This window comes from Hevea brasiliensis, chromosome 11 (assembly GCF_030052815.1).
Source record: "Hevea brasiliensis isolate MT/VB/25A 57/8 chromosome 11, ASM3005281v1, whole genome shotgun sequence".
NCBI classification, from domain to species: Eukaryota; Viridiplantae; Streptophyta; class Magnoliopsida; order Malpighiales; family Euphorbiaceae; genus Hevea; species Hevea brasiliensis.
The window spans coordinates 18,567,227-18,589,659 of NC_079503.1; the positions used below are offsets into that span (position 1 = coordinate 18,567,227).

The 22,433-nt window shown below is 32.7% G+C and overlaps 2 protein-coding genes across 8 annotated transcripts; one reads left to right on the forward strand and one right to left on the reverse strand.

Annotated features, from left to right (window-relative positions):
* Positions 1–5,859: 5,859 nt before the first annotated feature.
* On the forward strand, positions 5,860–8,051 carry LOC110660305 (gibberellin 3-beta-dioxygenase 3-like). The gene is made up of 2 exons (XM_021818562.2): positions 5,860–6,458; positions 7,333–8,051. Exons 1-2 carry the CDS (start codon positions 5,992–5,994, stop codon positions 7,931–7,933), a joined length of 1,068 nt encoding a protein of 355 aa, XP_021674254.2. The 5' UTR covers positions 5,860–5,991; the 3' UTR covers positions 7,934–8,051.
* Positions 8,052–10,226: 2,175 nt separating this feature from the next.
* On the reverse strand, positions 10,227–21,926 carry LOC110660304 (transcriptional corepressor LEUNIG). Of its 7 annotated transcripts, none has more exons than XM_021818553.2 (18): positions 21,631–21,926; positions 20,335–20,432; positions 20,109–20,218; positions 19,312–19,623; positions 19,130–19,230; positions 18,924–19,008; positions 18,765–18,843; positions 16,946–16,995; positions 16,499–16,789; positions 16,236–16,397; positions 15,484–15,726; positions 14,030–14,147; positions 13,780–13,889; positions 13,282–13,431; positions 12,073–12,228; positions 11,821–11,937; positions 10,802–11,008; positions 10,227–10,705 (listed from the first exon to the last, which is right to left on the reverse strand). In XM_021818553.2, the coding sequence occupies exons 1-18, from the start codon at positions 21,660–21,662 to the stop codon at positions 10,562–10,564; spliced, it is 2,565 nt and encodes an 854-aa protein (XP_021674245.2). In that variant the 5' UTR covers positions 21,663–21,926; the 3' UTR covers positions 10,227–10,561. The 7 variants fall into 7 exon arrangements, with proteins under 7 accessions (XP_021674245.2, XP_021674251.2, XP_021674249.2 ...); XM_021818559.2 differs by having other exon boundaries at positions 16,236–16,385; positions 18,765–18,840; positions 19,142–19,230; positions 21,631–21,925; XM_021818557.2 differs by having other exon boundaries at positions 18,765–18,840; positions 19,142–19,230; positions 21,631–21,925.
* Between the last annotated feature and the right edge of the window lie 507 nt (positions 21,927–22,433).

The following is a 22,433-nucleotide window of genomic DNA, read 5'->3' on the forward strand; positions in this document are numbered from 1 at the left end:
GTACTGGTTCTTTCAGGCGAAATCGCACTATGGGCTCTTTACCGATCTGCCCTCCTCACTGAAGAACTTGAAAAATCGCTTCTTTATGTTGAGGAGCAAGATTCCGAATAGTTTCGAAGGTTTCCCCCGAAGCTAGCAATATCTGGTCCCGCCTCTTCCGAAGCACATCGCTTTGAGTCTGGATTAGGCGGCCACTCAAAAGTTCTCCTGCTTAGATGTGGTGATGGCCGAACTACATCATTGGATGATGCGGCTGGTTACCAGCGAAGAGCGCGGGCTTCAGCTCTCTGACCTCGGCCCCGATATTTTCTACATCTCTGATCTCTGGGCCTTAGCGAACTCACTGACTTTTCTTTGTGCAGGTATGGCGAGTGGTGAGGCTGCCAAAGAGAGCCGAAAGTGGAAGAGAGAGGTCTCTAGGAAGGTGCAGGAGATAAAGCATGCCGAGGCCTCACAGACCCCAAGGCGCGATCCAAGGGAGATGCAGGGAGGCTCGTCACGACCCTTGGGACCGCCGATCCATGAAGTAGAAGTGGTTCGGTCTCCTCCTCGACAAGAAGAGCCGCCACCACCTCCACCAGTTGCTTCGAGTGCGGAAGGGGGTCCTTCCCAACCCACTTCGAGGACCCTCTCCTGCGGTGCTCAGGTTCTGATTCACTCCCTGGAGAAGAACCGATCTGTTCGGGGGAATCCGGGTTTGGAAAAGGTTCTGAGAGCTTCCATATGCCTCCAGGAGGATCGGGACAGGCTGACCCTGGGCAACATTGATGATATCCTAACCCAGACAATGAGCTTAAACGTGGAGAGCTTAGTGAACTAGCACATCATTAAGGAAAAGGCTCATCATTTGAGGCAGGAGATCCAGAAGGTGGGTCAGGAAGCAGCTTCCGCCCGAGCCCAACTTTCATCCGCCCGGGAATATATAGCTGAAATTGAGGGGCGGATGAAATTCTATGAGGATAAATTGGCCGAGCAGGCTCATGTTCTTGAAGAAGCTCGGGCGCTCCGAGCTGCTGATGTCGCTCGCCTCACTGAAGAACTTAGAGCGAAAGAAGAAGAGGCAGTGACGAGGGAGGCCGGTGCTTATGTGAACGCCCACGGGGACCTTTTGGCCGAGCTCAAGAAGCGTTATCCCGAGGAGGACTTTTCCTGGATGGTGGACCTAGCTCCCCAAGACGAAGAAGGGAGCGAGGAGGAAGCTGAGGGAGATAGAGAGGGTGAGCGGAATGTAGAACAGGCTGGGGGTGATCCTCCAACCGAATGACTTGTATTTTATTTTGAAATGAAATGAAATTCTCTCTTTTGTTCAATGACTGGATGTGATCGGAAAGTATCTAAATTGTACAAGCGTCTGACTGTCTGAACCAATTAGAACATCAAACTTAAAAGTGATTATTAATCTAAGTATAAGAGGTCAAAAAAACATTGTAAGAACTAACACCGAATGGGACTCAAGATTATTAAAATTGGAAACCTAATTTGAACACTTAAGATCAGAAGCAACATTAGGCCGGATTAAAACCTTAATTTTATTAAACAATTATCCACAACGGAGATCGGACTGGATTGAAACCTTAACTTTATTTAACGATTATCCAACATATTTATAAAATGAAGGTCGAAAATAAAACTGGATGGCACGAAGACTTAATGTTGGTTGGATTTCATTTCATGGGAGATCGGAAATGTGATCGACTGGCGAGGTGACTCGATAATTGGTTTGAGAGATCGATATTGAATTAAGCGACCTGGAGACTTGGTGTTGGTTTGGTCTCTTTGAAGAGAGATCGGTAATGAAGTGAGCGACCTGGAGACTTGGTGCTGGGAATCGATTTCAAAGTCTGTTGATTTTGGGGATCGGTTAAAATATGGTGTCGACAATGTTCAGCCTAACCCTTGTTATGTTACTCAGCAAATATCCAAATGTTTCAGTGAGATTTGCCAAACGGTAACTCCTATTAATTCTATGGTCCCCGAGTCAACAGTTTCTGACAGTCCAGCAAATTGGATTCCCCCTCCTATAGGCTTCATAAAACTCAACTATGATGCTAGTTGGAAGGAAAGATCATCTATCTCGGCCGTTGCAGTGATTGCTAGGGATTCTAAAGGTGACTTAGTTGATGGTCATGCGAAGAAGGTGATCTCTGCTTCCCCTTTATCAGGTGAGGCTAATGTTTTTCTGCAAGCCATCAGATTAGCTATGGCTATGGGAGTGAAGTCTCTAATTTTGGAAACAGATTCTGCAATTATATTCTCTGCTTTGCAAGGAAAGCAAGATGGTATCTGCTAGGAAATTCCAGTTAACTATCGATGCTATTAAAGTCCTTTATCTACAGTTTGACAGTGTTTCCTTTTCTTTACTTAAAAGGTCAGCTAACAAAGCAGCAGACTGTGTAGTAAAATTGTGTTTTAAGGATATGCTAAATTGTAACTGGATTATCTATATTCCGGAGGAACTTCGCTCCATTTTGTATCTTGATGCCCATTAGGCCTTGTAATGCAATATTTTTACAGTTCAAAAAAAAAAAAAAAGATTATCACTCTTGACTTATGGGTCATGGACTTCGCATACTGGGTAGTGAATGCATACCTAGATCATGGATCTAGATTATGGACCAAAACCCAATAATTATTTGAGCCCAAGCCCAAATTCAAATATGTTGTAAACAACAGAACAAATAAAGCTTTTTGTTATATGGATCACTAGTGGACTATGAGTACAAATTTTAACAGGCAGCACAATGAGAGAGGAAGAATAAGTTTGAATCCTTAATATAAGCCAAAGTCATTTGATCTAAGATTTTCTTTGGATGACAAAGACCTCAAGTCGAGAAATTATTCGGTGCATCCAATGTACATCCATTATCTCTCTCAATCATGTGAGACTTATTCTACATATTATAAGGAGCGTCCACTTTTTTATGAGAAAGGTAGCACTATTTTTTAATACTTTCAGTGTATCTAATAATTAGTCCTCCAAATCATCGTGGTACCTAATTTAGTTGGAAGAAATCAAAATTAACAATAAATTTAACCAAAAACAGCAGCAAGTCTAACTAAAATCAATAAGCTCAATTTAATGAAAGTCTAATCAATAAGAATTCCAAATAAATAAATAAATAAAATCAACAATTTCAAAAGCTAATTGTGAGAAATAAGGGTTAGGAGCAAAATATGCAAATGGTCGATTCGGTTACAAATCGAACCTAACTAATTAAAATTAACAGAATTGAACCAAACTAAACTAATTAATTTGGTTCAATATTTTAGTTTTTTTTTTTCTATCTTTATATTGATTTTTCAATAACTTGTAGATTTGAATCAAATACCTAATACGCAGGAAAAAAGATATTAATACTCAGATGCAAGAATTTTCAATTAATTATATCAATTTGAAAAAAAAATATTATATTAAGACGAAATTTTAATCTTCAATACCCAATACAAAATTAAACAATAAAATGAAAAAAGCGAATCAAACAGTCATCAAACATAATGAAAAACATTAGCAGTAAACAGAGTCTCAAAGAAACCCAATTCCAAATGAATAATCATGGAAACAACTCTTCACTGAAAGCCCAACTGATATTATAGAGCACTCTATTTACTAACTAAAATTAGGCGTTTTACTCATGCATTACGCGGATGATTTATTATTTTATTTTAAAAATATAATTTAATATTCTTCTATATTTTATATTTTTAAAATCATATTATTTTATTTATTATAATAAATGCAATTTAAATTTATATTAAAATTTTAAATGATGATATATTATTTTGTTAATTATAGTAGATACAATTTAAATTTGTATTAAAATTTTAAATAATTATATACCTATTTAAATCAAATTAAATATTCATTTCTTAAACAATTATAATTAATTTTTTCAATAACCTTTTGTTAGAATCTAATAATATAATATCTTTACATATCAGATACAACATAATTAGTGATTATACTGTGAACTAATAAAAATGGCTTTGTATTTTAGCACAATTGTTTAGATAATCTTAATTTTTAATGATATGCTTGTAACAAATTACATGATAAAATTTCGAACTTGGGGTAGATATGTATTTTAAAAATTTAAATAAATATAAAATAATTTAATTAATAAATTATTTTTTATTTTTCAATTATATGCCAGCCTTTTTTTAAGTTTATGCCACATGGCATTTTTAAATACATTTATTAAATTAGGTCGCTTAATTTTAAAAGACAGTCTCTTAGTTTCAGATTTTCAAACTTGAGGGTTAAATATGTATTTTAAAAATTTAAAGATAAATAGTAAATAAATTAAAATTTTAAAATAATTTGATTAACAATAATTTTTTATTTTTTAAACTTAATGTCACATAGCAATTTTTTAAGTGCTATTATTAAGTTTGGTAGCTTAATTTATAAGCCTTTTTTAAATTTATGTCACATCACATTTTTAAGCACTATATTAAATTGGGTGGGTTAATTTTATAAAACATTCTCTTAATTTCAACTTTTAACTTATATATATATAGAGATATTTTCAAACTAAAGAGTTAATATATATATATATATATATATATATATATATATATATATATATATATATATATATAAATTTAAAATCATTTAAAATTTAAAATAATTTAATTAATAAATTATTTTTTAAAAACTAAATGCTAAATGTAAATTTTTTAAACACTATTATTAAATTATGTGACTTCATTTTGTGAAATTTTTTTTAAGGATTTTTGTCTCTAGATGCAACACGTTTACACTTTTTCCTTAAAAAAAAAAAAGCTGTACATCAAATTTTGTACTTTTATTACTTTAAAGGGGTCAATTATTTGTATTATTTATACAAAGTAAATAGATATACACCAAATGTCATCGGTCCAGCATAGAAACACCCCTTACTTTGGACTCTTTTAAGATAAGTTAGTTAATAGGATCTCTCAATAATCTACCCATCAAGATAAATATATTAACACAGACTTAACAAATCAATTAGAAAAATATCACAAGCATTATATATAAATAAATATTTTAAGTATAATAAATATATAATGAGACACAAATATATTATGAATGAATTACTTTTTCTTAGTCATATAGTATAATTGATATAATTGGATTGGCAATTCTCACAACACTTATAGATAGGAGAGAGATCTACAATGAGTAGCAGGATGAAAATTTACTATGCTAACAACTAGTTATACTTATCACTCAACAATACTCAATTAATCACTCTCTTATAAAGAGCATCGAAGTGTGGCATATATATATATATATATATATATATATATATATATATATATATATATGGCTTATTGGGCATTTAAATTCCTTTGATATTGCTGCTAATGGTGATAAAATGTTATGATTTGAAAAGGTTTGTAATGTTAAAGTAGTTAAAAGAGTTTATCTAATCTTTCATTAACAAATGCCTTTTTTTTTAAGAATTAATTGACCAATGCTTTGTGAGACATTTTTTCATATAATTAATTAATGTATTATTATATTTTAATATAACATTAGTAGTTATAATTCTTATATACATAGCCAAATCTAATTAATTTAAAATTCAAACTTCATTATTTAATATGTAAACTCCATGCAATTTAATTCGGACACATACACATATCCTTCTCTTACACGAAAATGAATTCAAAATAAATATAAAAAAAAAAGTAAAGAAAAAGACAAAAGAAAAAACGAAAAGGGACAATACAAAAGAAAACAAAATGCATGCAGTTTCCTTCCTTCAATTGTTGCATGTACCTGATCTGAACCTAGTGTAACTTTAAAAAAAAAAAAAAAAAAAAAAAACCCTATCTTATGTTCAAGACAAGGGTCAAGCAAAAGGTCCTGTGACCACTTCACCGAGAGACAAGAGTCAAGAGCTCTCTCTCCCACACGCCCACCACCCACAGACAACTCCACCACCCACCAAATATATATCCATCTTCACTAACAAAAACTATGCTATTTTCACTTCAATCACCATGAATTCTATCTCAGAATCCTTTAGAAACAACCCTCTTCTCCTCAACCATATCATCCCTCTAGACTTCAACAATGTTCTTAAGCTACCAGACTCTCACGCATGGACTCTTTTTCCTGACCCATTAAACGATGATGATGACTCCATTCCCTTGATAGACCTTGCCCAACCACATGCACTTTCGCTTATCAGACAAGCATGTGAAATATGGGGTATGTTTCAGGTCACAAACCATGGCATTCCCATTACTCTTCTCCACCAAATTGAACGACAAACCCAAAGATTGTTTGCATTGCCGGCTAACCAGAAACTCCTAGCCCTCCGGTCACCAGACGGTTTCACTGGGTACGGCCTGGCACGCATCTCCAACTTCTTTTCCAAGCAAATGTGGTATGAGGGGTTCACCGTTATGGGCTATCCTGAGCAGCATGCGAGCCAACTTTGGCCAAATGATCACACCATCTTCTGGTGCGTGCATATATCTTCTATTTCATTTATCTATTATTTTAAAAAAGCAAAATAAAAAAACAATTGAAACTTACTCCTCCAAACAATCCAGATATATGCTTTGCATATTATTGGCTCTAAGTATTTTCGTTTTAGGGATGGTGATGCCATTGAAGAATAACAATAGGGATGCTTTTGTAATTTGAGATGTTCCGTTATAATCTATGAGAATGATGACCTGTTAAAAATGGGACCTGGCTGAATACAAGTGGGAAACTAATCTGAGTGGCAAAAGAAGCTATTTGAATTCCATTTCATGCACCATGCACTCTCTTTCGCGTAGCTTCACACAGTCCAATCGCCGGAGATCCAAGCCACCCAAATGAAAATTTTCATAATACAATCATAATCATGATTGCTTTCAAATGAATTTTATTCATAACTAATTATTAAAATTTTTCCATTGATTTTAATTAATTAAGACTTCATATCACTTCTTAATCATTTATTATCATCTTCTTAAATTAAGAGTTACAACATTTTTTTACATTGAATTGGATCAAAAGGGAAAAATACCCTCTTTTTTTTTACATTGAATTGGATCAAGATGGTTGTTTTTCTTGATACACGCATTAATTAATTTTATATTCATTTAGTCCTTGAAGTGAAGTCTGCCGCCGATACGCGCCGAAACCTCAAAGAAAAATTAATTAGAACCCATTGTGGGAGTTGTATATCTTGTCTTTTATGAGGCACAGCCACCTCTTTAACTCTTTATTGACACGTAATAGAATTTCCAAAGGCTGAAGTTGCATGTACCATGTATGCACAAAACCCTAATAAACGACAAATGATGAGCCCTCCACTTTTATCTTATGTAATGTCTTTTACGTAGTGACGTAATAGAAGAGTACCAGAGGGAGATGAAAGAGCTGGCTGAGAAGCTCATTGGGCTACTGCTCGAGTCCTTGGGCTTGACCCCAGAAGACGTCAACTGGTTCAGGAACATACACCACCACCACCACCACCACCAAGATGTGCTTCAATTGAACTCATACCCAGTGTGTCCTGATCCAGGCCGAGCCATGGGCTTGCCTCCTCATACTGATTCATCTTTGCTCACTGTGCTACACCAAAGCAATGCCACTGGCCTCCAAGTCCTTCGGGACGGCATTGGGTGGGTGCCGGTGCACCCAGTCGACGGTGCACTCGTCGTTAATGTTGGTGATTTGATGCACATTATCACCAATGGCAGGTTCAAAAGCGCACTTCATCGAGCTTTAGTGAACAACACTCGTCACAGAATGTCAATTGCTTATTTTTATGGCCCACCGAGGGATGTGAAGATATCACCATTAATGAAGCTTATCGACTTTGATCATCCGAACATGTATCGGCCAGTGACATGGAAAGAGTATCTGGATGTCAAGGCTACACATTTCGACAAGGCATTGGAATTCATTAAATATGATGCGTTTATGGCGAAGCAATTTTAGGCACTGGTCATTTTCTTTTCACCTATTTGCAGATCTAGACTAGTTTTACTGTTCTAATATATTGCAAGATGTCGTTTATGATAATAAAAAAAAAAAATGGTTTTCTTTTTCCATCAAAGATAGTTGTTTCATTAATGGGCTCCCTCCAATGGAGCAATATAATGCAAGCTTTTCGGCCCAATTACAATCAAGCACAAGAGAGGAAAAAAAGCCCTGTTAAACTCACAACCAACCTAGAAAACAAGCCCATGGCCCTTAACATAGAACCCTAGCGCCGGAAAGAGCCAGCGGCAGAAATTATTAGGGGCAAGTTTTTTTTTTACCCGCGTTGTAGGTTATTCTCGTTTTTCATAATCGTGCTTTAAGTATATGTATATAATTAATTTTCGTGTTTTAATTATATATATAATTAATTAATTAATTTAAAAAAAATTTAAATGCTAATTAAAGGATAGATTTTAAAATATTTTGAAATTTTATTTTTTTATTTTTTTAAGAATTAGTTATTTAAAAAAATAATATATAATATAAAAAATTAAATTAATTCTAAATTAATGATTAAATTAATTCTAAATTAATGAATGTTATTTATATATCATTCATTAATTTAGAATTATTTTAATTATATATATATATATATATATATATATATATATATATATATATATATATATATATATATATTGAGACTATAAAATATATATAAAAGCAATCACCTTATGTTCTAATAATATATCAGATTTATGAATATGACCTTAATATTTTTATTTATTACATATATTTTATATAATAAAAATTAAAATATTATTTAAGATATAATAATTTATTACTAAATATATAAAAGATAATTTCTTTATGCTGAAAAAGTAAATTATCATAGATTATAAATAAATTATAGTTATTAAATATTATTAATTATTATAAATAAATTAATTTTTTTAAAATATATTTATATCTTATCAAGTTAAATGTAATTTTATTATTTTTCTACTATCATTTTCAATTTTTTAAATTTAATTATATTTTAGTAACATTAAATTTATAACATTATAATTAACATAAATATTTGAACAAATGATTGTTTAATGTGCAAAACAAAGCCAAGTACTAAACTATAAATAATAATAATAATAATAATAATCATAGAAAACAGGATGCCTTCAACAGCTCATACTTTCAGCAATGAAATTGTCAAAATATGTTTTTAGAAATAGAAATAAACAGAAAATCATCTATTAGCAATAATCAAAGATTTAAATAAAAAACCTCTTCTTTGAATAAAGACTTCATAAAATATTTAGCTAATAACAAGAAAGCAAAGATTCATAAAGAAAATATCTGAAGTTAATTTGTCAATTACTGTGACAGAAATGAAACCAGGAGTAGTAAACTCAGACGGCCAACATCAGTAGCCAAATAGTTTACCTTTCTATATATACAAATTATGCAATTCTAACCACTTCAAAATCATTCACATATGAAGAAAATATTATGTTATTATAATGTATGTAATCATTATAATATATTAATCATTATAATAAAAACATGATTTTTTTTTATTTTAATTAACACTTTAAAAAAATTTATTTTGAATTGTAATACATTTTTTTTTATAAAAATAAAAACCTTAATTAAATAAAAATTAAGTAGAATTAAGAATTTAAAAATTATATAAATTTTTAAATGATAAAAATAATATAATTATAAATAATATAAATAATAAATGATATTTTTTAAAATTCAAATGTCTCCTTTATATAGATTAATAATATTTTTTTTATTCTCATTTATTAAATTTCTATTTTAATTAATTATTTTTTATATTAAATTAAACTATAAATAAAATTTTAAATTTTAAATTTATATAAATTTTAAAATTAATTTAAATAATAAAAATATAATTATAATTAATTTAAAAAATAAAAGATATTTTTAACAAATCTAATATTTCCTCTTTACACATTTACATATATTATAGATTAGTTAAAAAACTTATCATTAATTAATTTAAAAAATATTTATTTTTACTTGCTATTAATTTTTTATATCTACTCACTTTTTTGTTTTTACTTTTTAATATGTTAAAAAGACAAGTGCTCATGAAAAATCTCTTTCATTATAAGGCATGTAAATTTATTTTATATTTATTAATATATTATTAATTGTTATGATAGAGTAGAGAATTATAATTTCAAATGAATTTAATTGAATTCTACAAAAACAAAATTTTGCAGAATGAACCGAACACCATGCAAGAGCAATTCACTCGTTGCCTGTCTCAGATAGCAGCAAATTTTGAGACGAATAATATATATTTGATCATTGCATTCACATACTACATACGTTGCTTTACGATGACAAAACTTTTCAAGGTTTTCCTGAAATACTTGTACTTGCCGGATCATGGCACAAAATTTGAAATCTTGGGGTCACTTGGGACTGGGTCAGCGTCCAACGTATAATGGATAAAATTTAAAACCCCTTCTGCTAAACAGTTTGTAACCATTTGCCATTATTGACAGCTACAAATGCATCTGTCAGAAAGTCTGGATAACGTTTGCATGCATACATCATCTATGTATTAACGCCGGGTAATGTGAGAAGACTCAAAAAGAGCGAGCGATGAAATCACTTCCAGAGCTTGACATACTTGTCATGACTAGCAGAAGCTACCAAGCCAGTAACATTTGACACTGCCAAATCAGATACCAATTTGTCATGCGCACGTACATCCATCGTCTTGTTCTCAGCCATGTTCCAAAGCTCCAGATTCTGGAAGACCATGTGAAGAGACACAGACAAAGCATGTCAGTCAGATGTCCATGAGAGATGTTACAATTGCAAAGTAACAAAGCAGCAATGACTTACCTCATAGCAGCCAATGATCAGCAGAGACGAGTAAGTGGGATGGAAAACACAAGTATGAAATTTGTTGCCAGTACAGCTCAATTCATGAATGTATTCCCCTTTACTGCCGGAGCCCACCGTCCACACTCTAACCAAGTCATCACTCACAGATGCCACATACTCGCCAGAAGGATCCCAACACACAGAATGGATTTGGTTTTTATGGCCCTACAATGAAAATTTTCACATCCATGATATGAATATGACGTGAACTCTTGGAGAATTATACAGTGGAAAAAGAAAAAATGAATCCATCAATCTGATCAAAAGAAACATCAGTAAAGTTGGAGACCATGAGAATGCATTTACTTCGAAGGTTAAACCAAAAAGACTGTATTTTCTTTTTGTAAAAGACACTCCCTAGTGCCACAAACACATAATGGCAAATTATTATGCATAGAGTCTGAAAGCCTTGTGCCACCAAACAAAAGTACATCTAAAAAATTTTTCAATAGAGTCCAGCTCATTACTTCGTAAAGCTTCACACACATGCACATGGCAATCTTCATTCGGTGACCATTTGCCAATTAAAGTTGCAATTAAGAAAATAGCTGCCATAATCAATAAAAAGATTTCCTTGCCTCGTTTAAAAGCCATAAGGCAGAAAATAAGAAATTGCAGCTTAATATTCCAAGGTTTCAATTTGTTTATTATATTTCCTAGAAAAATAATAAAATAAATTCTTGTATTTGGACTACGAAAACTGTGCCAGAGACTCCTAATTACCATCCCTAAATTCCAGGGAGTGGTCTTAAAGAGCAAGACGAACAAATCCATTATGTGGAGGAACTCCCAAAATAGCAGAAAAAGCAAGACATACAGGCAAATCAATTCAACAAGTTCCCATTGAAATGGGATCCACTAATGAACCATAAGATATTCATTTAGACTTGAACATTTGACTATTATGATAATTACTCCAGTAAATAAGTTAAAGAATAATGTTCACTTGTATAATAATAATGATTGTTGCAACCTACCTGGAATTTAAGCCTACACATTTTAGTCTCAACATCTAGTATGGATACCACATTCTCTGCAGCAGCTGCAAGGATCCTTCCAAAATGAGGTTGAAACCTTGTCTGAGTAGCACCGCCCTAAGAAAATTATTAAATACTTAATAGTGCAACTAAATCCGTAAATATTGGTAAAATATTAGTCTTGCACAAGAACCCTGAATATGTGTAAGTTGCACAAGACCCCTGAATATGTGTAACATCTGCATTTTATACCTTAAAGACTCCAACACAACTACCATTCTTTATACTCCAGTAGCGAACCTCACTGTCATTATCACATGAACAGATAAGGTCCTCTTTACTAGGATGGAAATCCACTGACATCACAGTTGTAGAATGTCCTGTAAATGTGCGAAGCGAGTAGCCTGGCTGCAATTTGGAATAATCCATTGAATCATAGTCAGATAAATAGGTGTATCATCATATTATGACCATTTAAGAGGTTTAGATAATTCAACTCTTTCAGATATATGTTCTTAAAAATGCAGGCCTACCATAATGAAATTCACCCCTCATTTCAGTTACAAGTTGACCACAACTACTATTGAGAGTAGATCAATTTTCAATACAACTCAACCAACAAGGTCACTGTCTTAATTATTAGGAATTAGCTACCAACACTAGTCAAACCATATTACTTTTTAGTTATTAAATCTCTTGAGGGCAAATTTCGAATTTTGGACTTGAAAACAAATAATAGAGGCTCCATATTGATAACGTCACTGCTAAATCATAAATGTGAAGCAAATTTTAAGTCTATATATTAGCATGTGCTTTGCACGCACATAAACGTGATTTCACATAATTTGTAAATATAATTATTTTTATTTTTTATATAATATTTATAATCTAATTGTATGACCCATGAAATTATAAAAAAATTTTAAATAATAACATTATTTAAAAAAATTAGAAAATTCAAAGTAATATTATTAATAAAATTATCAATAATATAGATAAAATAAATAAAATTTTTTCTTTTTTATTTTTTACTTGTTAATTTCTTATTTTAGTTAATTACTTCTGATAAAATTTTACATTTAATTGAAATTAACTATAAGTAGGACTAAGAATTTTAATTTTATATGAACTCTAAAATTAAGAATTTTAAATTTATATAAATATTAAAATTAATTTAAATAATAAAAATATAATTATAATTAATTTGAAAAATGAAAGACATTTTTGGTAAAGCCAACCTCCTCTTCTTTTTCCCTTCCCTCATTTATATATAGTATAGATAGGTAAAGCTGTAAAATATATATATATATAAAAAAAAAAAAAAACTAGGAACATCTCCAAATTAGAGTGTATCACATCTATATGATATCGATCCAAGTAATTGGCATATATCAGAAATCTATCCATTCACAAACAAATAAATCATCAAAATGTTTAAGAAGATAGAATATGTTTACTAACATTATCAGCATCCCAAACCCTGACAGTTTTGTCAGCTGAAGATGTTGCAAGACGTGAGATGCTTGGGCTGAAACGGACATCAGTGATCCATTGACAATGCTCTTCAAGGGTGGACTTCGCTGTAAATGACTCTGTGCACCACAATGTAGCCTGCACAAAGCCAACAGGTTTTTTTTCCCCTTCTGGAAAATTATTATTATTTTCTTCTAAAAAAAGGAATAAAAAAGGAGGAAGAGGAGAGAGAGATTTTTCATATGCAGCAACATTTAGCTTTCCCTCCATCACTAAGGGTGACAGCATGCTCAGCTAGTAAGATAACTTGAACCACCCCAAGTGAAGACGGACTGAATCTCACTTGCCCACACCATAAGAGTTAAGAGGAAAGGCTACAAAGGACTATCCAACTATTCTATTGGGATAAATCCCTCCATTGTTTGTAAAAATGAGGTACCAGAAAATCACAAAAGTGAAAACAACTATAGTACAATCAGAACTTACCTTTTTGTCATGCCCACCAGTTGCAAGCAATTTTCCATCCGATGAGAAGTGACAACATTCAACTTTACTTGTACTCGCAGGAATAAGCCGGATCTCCGAAAATGGAATACCTGTGTTAGAATAAAATAAAAAATGTTAATCCCAAGAAGCCAATTTCCATTATTCTATAATCTGAATCATTCATCTCCATCCCTCTTCAACCATTTATATATATGCATGTCGCTGTGAACAACAATAACATTATCTGTACCTTTGCTGATATCTGCGGATTGACTAACTCTATCTCTAAGATCTGCAGCATCATGAGAAAAGAAAGATTCTACATTGTCGTCCAGAGTTCTATCATCCACAAAACGGTCTATATCAGCCTGCAACAAATTTACTTGATTATTGAACTTACAAATGCAATGCTAAAGGCAATTCCTCCCAAGTGTAGTAAATAACACTTAAAAAGATGCATTAATCAAATCACAGGGGCAAAAGTGTAACTTGAGATGTTTCCAACATAAAAGGCTTGTGAATGGAATAGAAGCCAATAATAAAATGTGGTCTTCTACTCGGGTCACTGCAATACTCTGCTTAGGACTGAACAATTTAGTGTGATCTCTGATCGCTCTTCTGATCTCAGTCAATACTCATTTAGATCACACTGATGAATGTAATTCAACTCTTGAATATGTCAGTTAATGCAAAGTTACAAATAGCAATAAAACAAAATCAAACATCCTTTCACCTTTTTACAACCTCCAAACCACAAAATTGAAAAAAGATGTTACGCCACATCTGAAGTCCCAATTACCATTGAAACCAATTGAAGTGTTAGCATAAACATTCCACGAATCCCTTGCAATTTTTAACATTCTCCCAATGCAGCAATTAAGTATTATTTCATGTAAAGTAACATGGGCATTTGTGCCAGGCCACTTTGATGTAGAAAAAGAAAACCAACAATCAAGAGAAACTCATTCTCAAGACACAAAGGAAGAGAAACACATTCTCAAATTTTTTATAAATTCTTACTAATAACATCATAATAAGTTCTAAGAAAAATGCCCAAATTACATAGGTTTTTATAGACTAGCAATCCTACTACTATCAGGATTAAGAAATCCTATTCAAATACTAATTAGGAATCCTAATTAAAATATACTACAAAAATAATAACTAACCTAATACTCATAGAATTTCTAAATAATAAAAATTTGAACTTCCTAATTCTACAAAGAAAATAGTTCCTAAACTTTCAATACTGCATCAGTTTACTAATTGAATTTGAACCTGATGGTACCTCTCAACATTTTTAGCTTTTCATGTTTAGAAGCAGATAAATTAGACAATAAGAGGCAATGGATTTCAAAAGCTCTGCAAGGACAAACCATTTAGAAAATAGGTAGTGCTTCCTTACCTTGTTCTGCCAAAAAATTTGCTTTTTCCTACCCCTTAAGTGATGTACACCTCTCTCTCTCTCTCTCTCTCTCTCTCTCTCTCTCTCTCAACAAGTTTTCCAGATTAAAACAAAATGAAGAGGGAGGGGGGGGAGGGGGGGGGGGGTGGTTGGGGGGGCGCAGGCGGAGGAGGGGGGAGTTATTCTATCTTAGGAAACAAAATGGCTCAAAATTAACAGAAATCGGTGTAAAATGAAAAACACCTTAGGTGAGATCATTCCAAATGAAATTTCACAGGATGAAATTAGAAATTACTTACCAGTTCATTTGAAGCAGATGCGAGGGAGCCCATTCCATCAGACCCAAACATAAGCAGAGACTTAGAAGAACCATTATTGTGTGGCACAGTGGGAACTGAAATAGCATCCCCGGGTGTGTGAGTGGAAGGTGTTGAAGGAGAACTTGGGGAAGGTCCAGTGGTGTTAGCAGTGCCTGAACTATTGGCAGGGCCTGAAGACGATCCTGGCTGCTTTCTCTTTCGTCCAATTTGACTTTTTGAAGCCTTAAACAAACAAGAATTTTAGTTATAACTTAGAGGCCCAATAAAGCATATAAACTTAGAAGGCTGATCAATACCATGGTGACATATGGAATATATTGAGGTCTGAAATACAGATACCATGCTCACACGCATGCGCACATATAAAGATACATGGCAAAATGAAATACAGAGGGGAGAGAGAGAGAGAGAGAGAGAGAGAGAGAGAGAGAAGGACAAAAAAGGCACTGTATGTAAGAAAGAAGCACAGACAACAGTTTTGATAATCCCTCACGTGACATAGTGGATGCAGATGTAAAGATATATACATGAACTTGCATAAGATACCATTACACCACAAACTTTTTATAATAACACAATTATAATTATAGGACAAAGCATATAAGAGTGAAGCTGAAAACACTCTCACTGGGCCCTAATTGTTGTGAGTGGTCAAGGGATATCATCACCAAGAATTGTCTAATAAATCAAATTTCGCAAAACTAAAAGCGACTAGAATCTAAATAGCAAACCTGGTCATTTCCTTGAAAAGTGTTTGCCATGCTACCATCCATTGTCATGCTGCTAGAACCGATGATCTTATCTTGTTGCTGAAGGCTGTGATTTGAATTTTGAGACTGCTGATTCGCAAGTGGAATCTGTTGATACTGTTGCTGCTGTAACTGAGAAACATGCTTCCAAGAAGCCAAGAGGAAGATACCAAATAAGCTTAATGGAAAATGCAAAGAATTATAGAATTTATCAATATTAAGCACAAGGGGAAAAAAAAGAACACCTTAATTAGTAGATCAGTGTCTCCACGAGGCAATATAGGGCTATTTACTTGCATTGGTGATCCAAAGTTACCAAGAACATCACCAGAATTTAAAGGGACATCCTTCCCAAGACCCAAATTCTGGTTATTAAGAAGCATTCTCAGTTTTCTTCGCTCCAAATCATTGATAGATTGTGATGACAAGTTTTGCTGAGCTTGAAGGATCAACTGCTGTTGTAACTGCAATTTACTGAGTGCCTGAGAGGATTGCATCAACCTCGGATGCTGAAGAAGCCCAAGCTGATCCACTCCCTAATACAGTCCCAAGGCAAATTGGTTTGTTCTAATTTGCAACTTAATGCCTTAATTAGTATAAGATTTCCTATTTCTTTATAAATTTTCCTTCAAAAATTTTTTGATCTATTAAGCAATTAGAGGGTCATATCAAGCATGTGTTGCAGAACTTACTGTTAGAGGCCATCCTTTCAAGGTCAAATTGCTTCCCCCTTGATTTGGTCCTATGTATAGATGAGAATATATGTTAGTTCCAACCAACCACTCATAAATAGTTTTTTCCCTATTATTTTAATTTCTTGTCATGGGCATCACACATGATGTCTAATGATATTTAACACATGATTTAATATGATGATTAAACTCAAAATGTCGACAAAAGCAAACAGCAAATCAGAGAATCAAAGGCTTGGAATATATACTATAGCTTTTAAGTTTCAAACCTAACATCTATGTACATTGATATACTTTCTAACTTCATTGAAGAACACCTATAATACATAAAAGGTATAAGCACAAATTTTACTTTCTTACAGGCATTCATTTATAAAATTAACTATGCTATTAGTAATGATGTAAGCCTTCCTTAGAAGTTTCTAAACTTCTCCACTACATAATTGATACATTGCAGCTCACATTTTGTATTGTATTATCAAAATAGTTAAAATTTTAATAATATGCACACAAATTTATGTAGTACATGCCACAGAACTGAATACTGACCTAGATTTTGGTTATCTGAAAGCTAGAATGAGTAGAAATTCAGGTAGACAGTTATGGTTTGTTGAGAAGCAAAATTAAACAAAAGAAGATTTCTGAGCTGTTTGCAATACAAATTAGGTGCTGTGAACACTAATGCATCAACAGTAAAATAATGTTTCAGGCTTCACACCTAAGCTACCCTAGGCATCACACCGGCATCACATCTAAGGTACAATTGCTTCACACAATCCAAAGAAGTATAACTTCTTGTATTTATTCAATAACGAACCTCCATCATAGGCATTACAATCATAAGTATTATACAACTCATATTAATCCTAATCATTCAAGGTAATGGACTCCAAAACTAGTCCCAATCCTCTAAGGATTTGATCTCCCAAAGAAACCTTGAAGGAATAATATTTATCCTAAATCAATGAGGACCCTAAACTTAAAAATAGAAAAATTCAGGACTCCCTTAAACATCTAGACATCTTTTACAGCAAATCCAGAAAATATGCAATTATCCATTCCTTCTAAAAACATAAAGTTGTGTAAGTTTCCTGCTTAGCAAACATCAAAACACGGTTAGCCTAAGTAAGTTCCCAACTAAGCTTCTGGTTATCAAACATGAGCCAAATACTTCCTACGTGACATCCAGACATTAACTTCAAGTCTCTCGAGTCTTTAATTTTGAATTTTCTTGAGTTCCTTGTCTGCATCACAAACATATGTAAAGAGTTGATATACAGCACTAATAAAATTAGGAAATATTGCAATCAATCAAAATTCCTATACAAGTATAGTGCCATAAATTCACTTTGAAGTCCTTTTTTGCCCTATGAATATTCTACCAAAGTTTTTGCTTTTTTTATATATTACAGATAAGAAATCTGGTTTAAATCAATCCTACGCAATCAACTAATTCACGGTCTTCATATCACATGTCCCAAATCTCACCTCAAAGATCATGAATCCCCAGTATATGGGATTTGCATTCTATAAATGTAATTTTGTTCCATTTTCCATTTTTGTCAATAGCGTATACATATATGAGTTTTCAAGTACTTTTACTACAACAATATTTAAAATTAAGGATTTAGGTCATCTTTTGTTTGTTTCGTTGCTAAAATTATTTCCTCAAAGTAACAGTTTTATCAAATTTAAAACTTCTCATTTACACACACACACACACACACACACACACACACACACACACACACACGCACACACACATAATAGAGGAACAAAAAGTTTCCTCAAAAATAGTAAAAGGGAAATGAATCACTACCGTGAACTCCAATCAATGATCCATCTGTACCAGCGCTCCTGGGATTTATCATGGCATTGATCTCACTCTTTATGTCCTGCTGCAGCAAAAATGAACCGGTATAAATAACAAACATGAGACTACTAAAGGTCATGTAAAAAACCCAACATTTAAGTTTACCTGGGTAGACACAGGAAGCTGCTGATTCCGGTTTTGAGCTTGCTGCAGATTTCCTGAGCCCCCAGGAATACCATGCAGTGCTTGCCTACCCAAAAATAAATAAATAAATAAATATATATAGTCTCAGCTACAATTACATTGACAATCCCAAGCCAGAAGAAGTATACATCATGAAACAGTATAATCATCATGACAAAAATAATCACATTGGAAAGTACCCCGGAGGTTGGCCACCCAATGCAGCTGCCTTCAACAATGAGGCATGATTTGGATCCAGAAGCTGGCCCACATTATCACTTAATCTTTGCTGCAAAATAATATGATGTTAGAACTGCAAAGATGGGCAATTAAAAGATGTCAACTTTAAATCTCTTACAAAACTGAGCACCTTCATGGACGCTTCATCCAAGGAATCCCTCTGAAGTGGAAGCTTTAGTCTGTCCTCATACATTTTGGTTGCTAAAGCATTTGCAGTTGCAGGGTTATGTCTTGTGACATCATTAGCAGCAAGTCCATTGGCAGATCCACTTGGATGTTGGTTCCCATCTCTTCGTTGTTGTTGTTGTTGTTGTTGTTGCTGCTGCTGCTGCTGCTGCTGAGCATGCCTCTGTAATAACAGCTGCTGCATCTGCATCTGCTGATGTTGCTGAGGTTTTGGATGCTGTTGATGCTGCAGCTCCCGTGCCTTGACCATTTGAGTCTGTCATTTTCAAATATTTTGATCTGTAAGTTTTTCAAGTATATTCCCAACCTAGCAATTATACCGCAAATTAATGAAAAAAAATCTAATAGAATGTAATGAGCCAGTTTTATTTCATTGATGCAATAAAGAACAAAAGCTACTTATGTAGCTTATTACACCAAAAGTCTTCTCCCCCCCCCCCCCCCCCCTCCTTTTACAGGGAAAGGGTTTATTGGGAGAGAACTAACATAACAAAAAGCAACTGCAAAAATGTCAAAGAGACAACTCCAGTAGCTATACAAAAATGTAATTTCATTTTTCCTTAGCAAATTAGATACGTAGTGTGGTAGGGATAGGAAACAGAAAGCTGAAAGCACAATACTGGAATTAGGCCTACACCATGTCGGCATGCACAGGAAGGAAAAAATCAAATGAGGCAATCAAAACAGGGACTATCAAAAAAGTTAACCAAAAAGAACAGCTAAAAAAATCCACAAACTGACCTCAATGTAAGATGCCGCAGCTTCTGAGTGCTTCTCATTTGTTCTAGCAATAAATATGTCCCAAAAGACAGACCACCACTCAAAGAGAAAACCACCAGGTGCATCAATAGCTGGGTATAGGTAAACAAAAAATCAACATTAATTGAGTTACAAGAAGATGAATGTAAGAGCAAAATTTGAAACCCTTTGCTTTCCCAATCTCTATCTTTCTATTAAATAGTCTTACCAACAGGATCTGGGGACACTTTCCCCTCAGCCTGAAATGCCTTTGCAGAATTATGAAGTTTTCTCTTCATAAGGTAATCATATATATAAACATCCAGCCTGTTGCACCAAGGAATAAAAACGTAACACCAATCAGAAATCTGTTGACTAAAGTACAAGAGAAAGTAATAATGGCAAACAGATAAGAACCTATGATCTAAAAGCCTTGACTGCTAACAAATTATAGAGTGCAGACTGGTGAAGAAAAGAACATAATATTATTGTTCTAAAGCTTGCCAATTTTTAAAACCTCAAACATGAACCACCACCCCATTTATTTTAGCACAATAGTACAGCTTATTTGAACTTACAATTTCATCTTCTGTATTAAACAGCTCAGGTCACAAACGTGGAAAACTTCCTCCAAATGAACAGTAAAATGATCCATTTGGTTGAGGATGAACTCTTCAAAAATCTAATTTTGAATCTCAAATTGCAGGGAAAAAACAAACTACTCAGAAAAGCTCAACAAAACCCTTTTAAAAAAGAAGGGTGACCCAGTGCCAAACATCACATTTGTGGGCTCTAGGAAGAGTTAATGTAAGCCCTTATTATTGCTTTGCAAAGAGGCTGTTTCTAAAACAAAACCCATTTTAACAATGAAATTTTTATTTCTAAAACAAGCTAAGGTACTTGCTTTAGTTGAGGTGATTAAAACCTATAGTGACACAAAAACAAGAGGCTCAAAATTGGTAACAGAATAGCAGAAACACAATAATATAAAAAAAGAAAAAATCACAGAATCGAAAAGAAAACCTTCTCTTTATCATTACTGGCAAAGGCATTAGCAATAATCAACACAAGAAGCCCAAATGTGATAAAATGCAACTAACATAAACTCCAAAGAGATAAGTTCATGCCCGTTCACACAATTCATAAGGGTGATAGCATCAATCAAACAATAAAAAAAGCCGAATCTCAAAACCCTAAACAGAACTGAGCAAAACATAAATTTCTACCAAAAATCCAAGAAGTATGAAATATCAAGAACCAAAACTGAAAAATGAAGGGATATTACTAAAAAAATACAAAAAAAAAAAAAAGCATGCTCGAGAATTAAAAATGATAAGAAAACACCAACACCACAAGAACCACTACACTGCCACTTACAAAAACAGGAAAATAAAACAGCACGTTAAAGAAAATAAAAACCCAAACCCTAAAACCAAAGACTCCTAAAATCCAAAAATGAGCAAAACCCACAAAAAAGAATAACTGAAAAAAACGTAATAACGCCATATAATGGTATGATTCTTACATTTTATCAGCTTCCCAGTTGGTCTGAGACATGACTACAGTAGTGTTTTGGCTATGGTAACGAAGGAAATCCAAAAATAAAACCTTAGAAACTGGGGGCAAAAAAAAAAAAAAGAAGAATGTCTGGCCACAATTCTTGGTTGAGATTCTCTAGAACACGTTCGTATTCGTGGGTTATTGAAAAGAGAAAAGAAAATCCTTAGAAAAAGGGTGCCACACTGCCACCTCTTCCTCCACTTGCAAACGAATACACAAAGAGAGGTTATTCCGGTTCGTTCTTGAAGTATAGAGTATGCGTGTCCGTGTGAGCTATTCCATGCTTTCTTTATTTTTTTTTAGATATTCCATTTTTCTTTATAATTAATTTTTTTAATTAATTAATAATTATTTCCAAACATATCGAAATAATTAAATTTTTAAAATTAAAAAATATTTAATTTAACTTATAATTTAATCAAATTTACTTATAAATAAAAAATTATTAATAAATTAATATTTAATTTAACTTATAAATTAAAAAATTTATTTAAAATAAATTAAAAATTATAAATAAAATATTTATTTACTTATTATTTATCTATTTATTTTAAAATAATTTTTTAGTAAATAAAAAACTATATTATTTTAATCATGTTTAAGAATATCAATTCTATTCTATTTTAATATTTTAATAATTATAATACTCAATTATTTACCTATTTTGATTATTGTAATAATCTAAGTTATATTTTAATCAAAGGCTTAGAGTATTTAAAGTTAGTTTTATGTAAATTTATTAAATAATTATTTATTTATTTTTAAATT

Bases quoted from the DNA above. Each gene is read 5' to 3' on its own strand.
- LOC110660305 (XM_021818562.2), top strand. From the start codon at position 5,992: ATGAATTCTATCTCAGAATCCTTTAGAAACAACCCTCTTCTCCTCAAC. The intron at 6,459-7,332 runs GTGCGTGCATAT...TCTTTTACGTAG, and splicing joins AATGATCACACCATCTTCTG to TGACGTAATAGAAGAGTACC.
- LOC110660304 (XM_021818553.2), bottom strand. From the start codon at position 21,662: ATGTCTCAGACCAACTGGGAAGCTGATAAAAT. The intron at 11,938-12,072 runs GTATAAAATGCA...TAATTTTCTTAG, and splicing joins GTTGTGTTGGAGTCTTTAAG to GGCGGTGCTACTCAGACAAG. The intron at 10,706-10,801 runs GTAAGTCATTGC...ATGGTCTTCCAG, and splicing joins TGATCATTGGCTGCTATGAG to AATCTGGAGCTTTGGAACAT.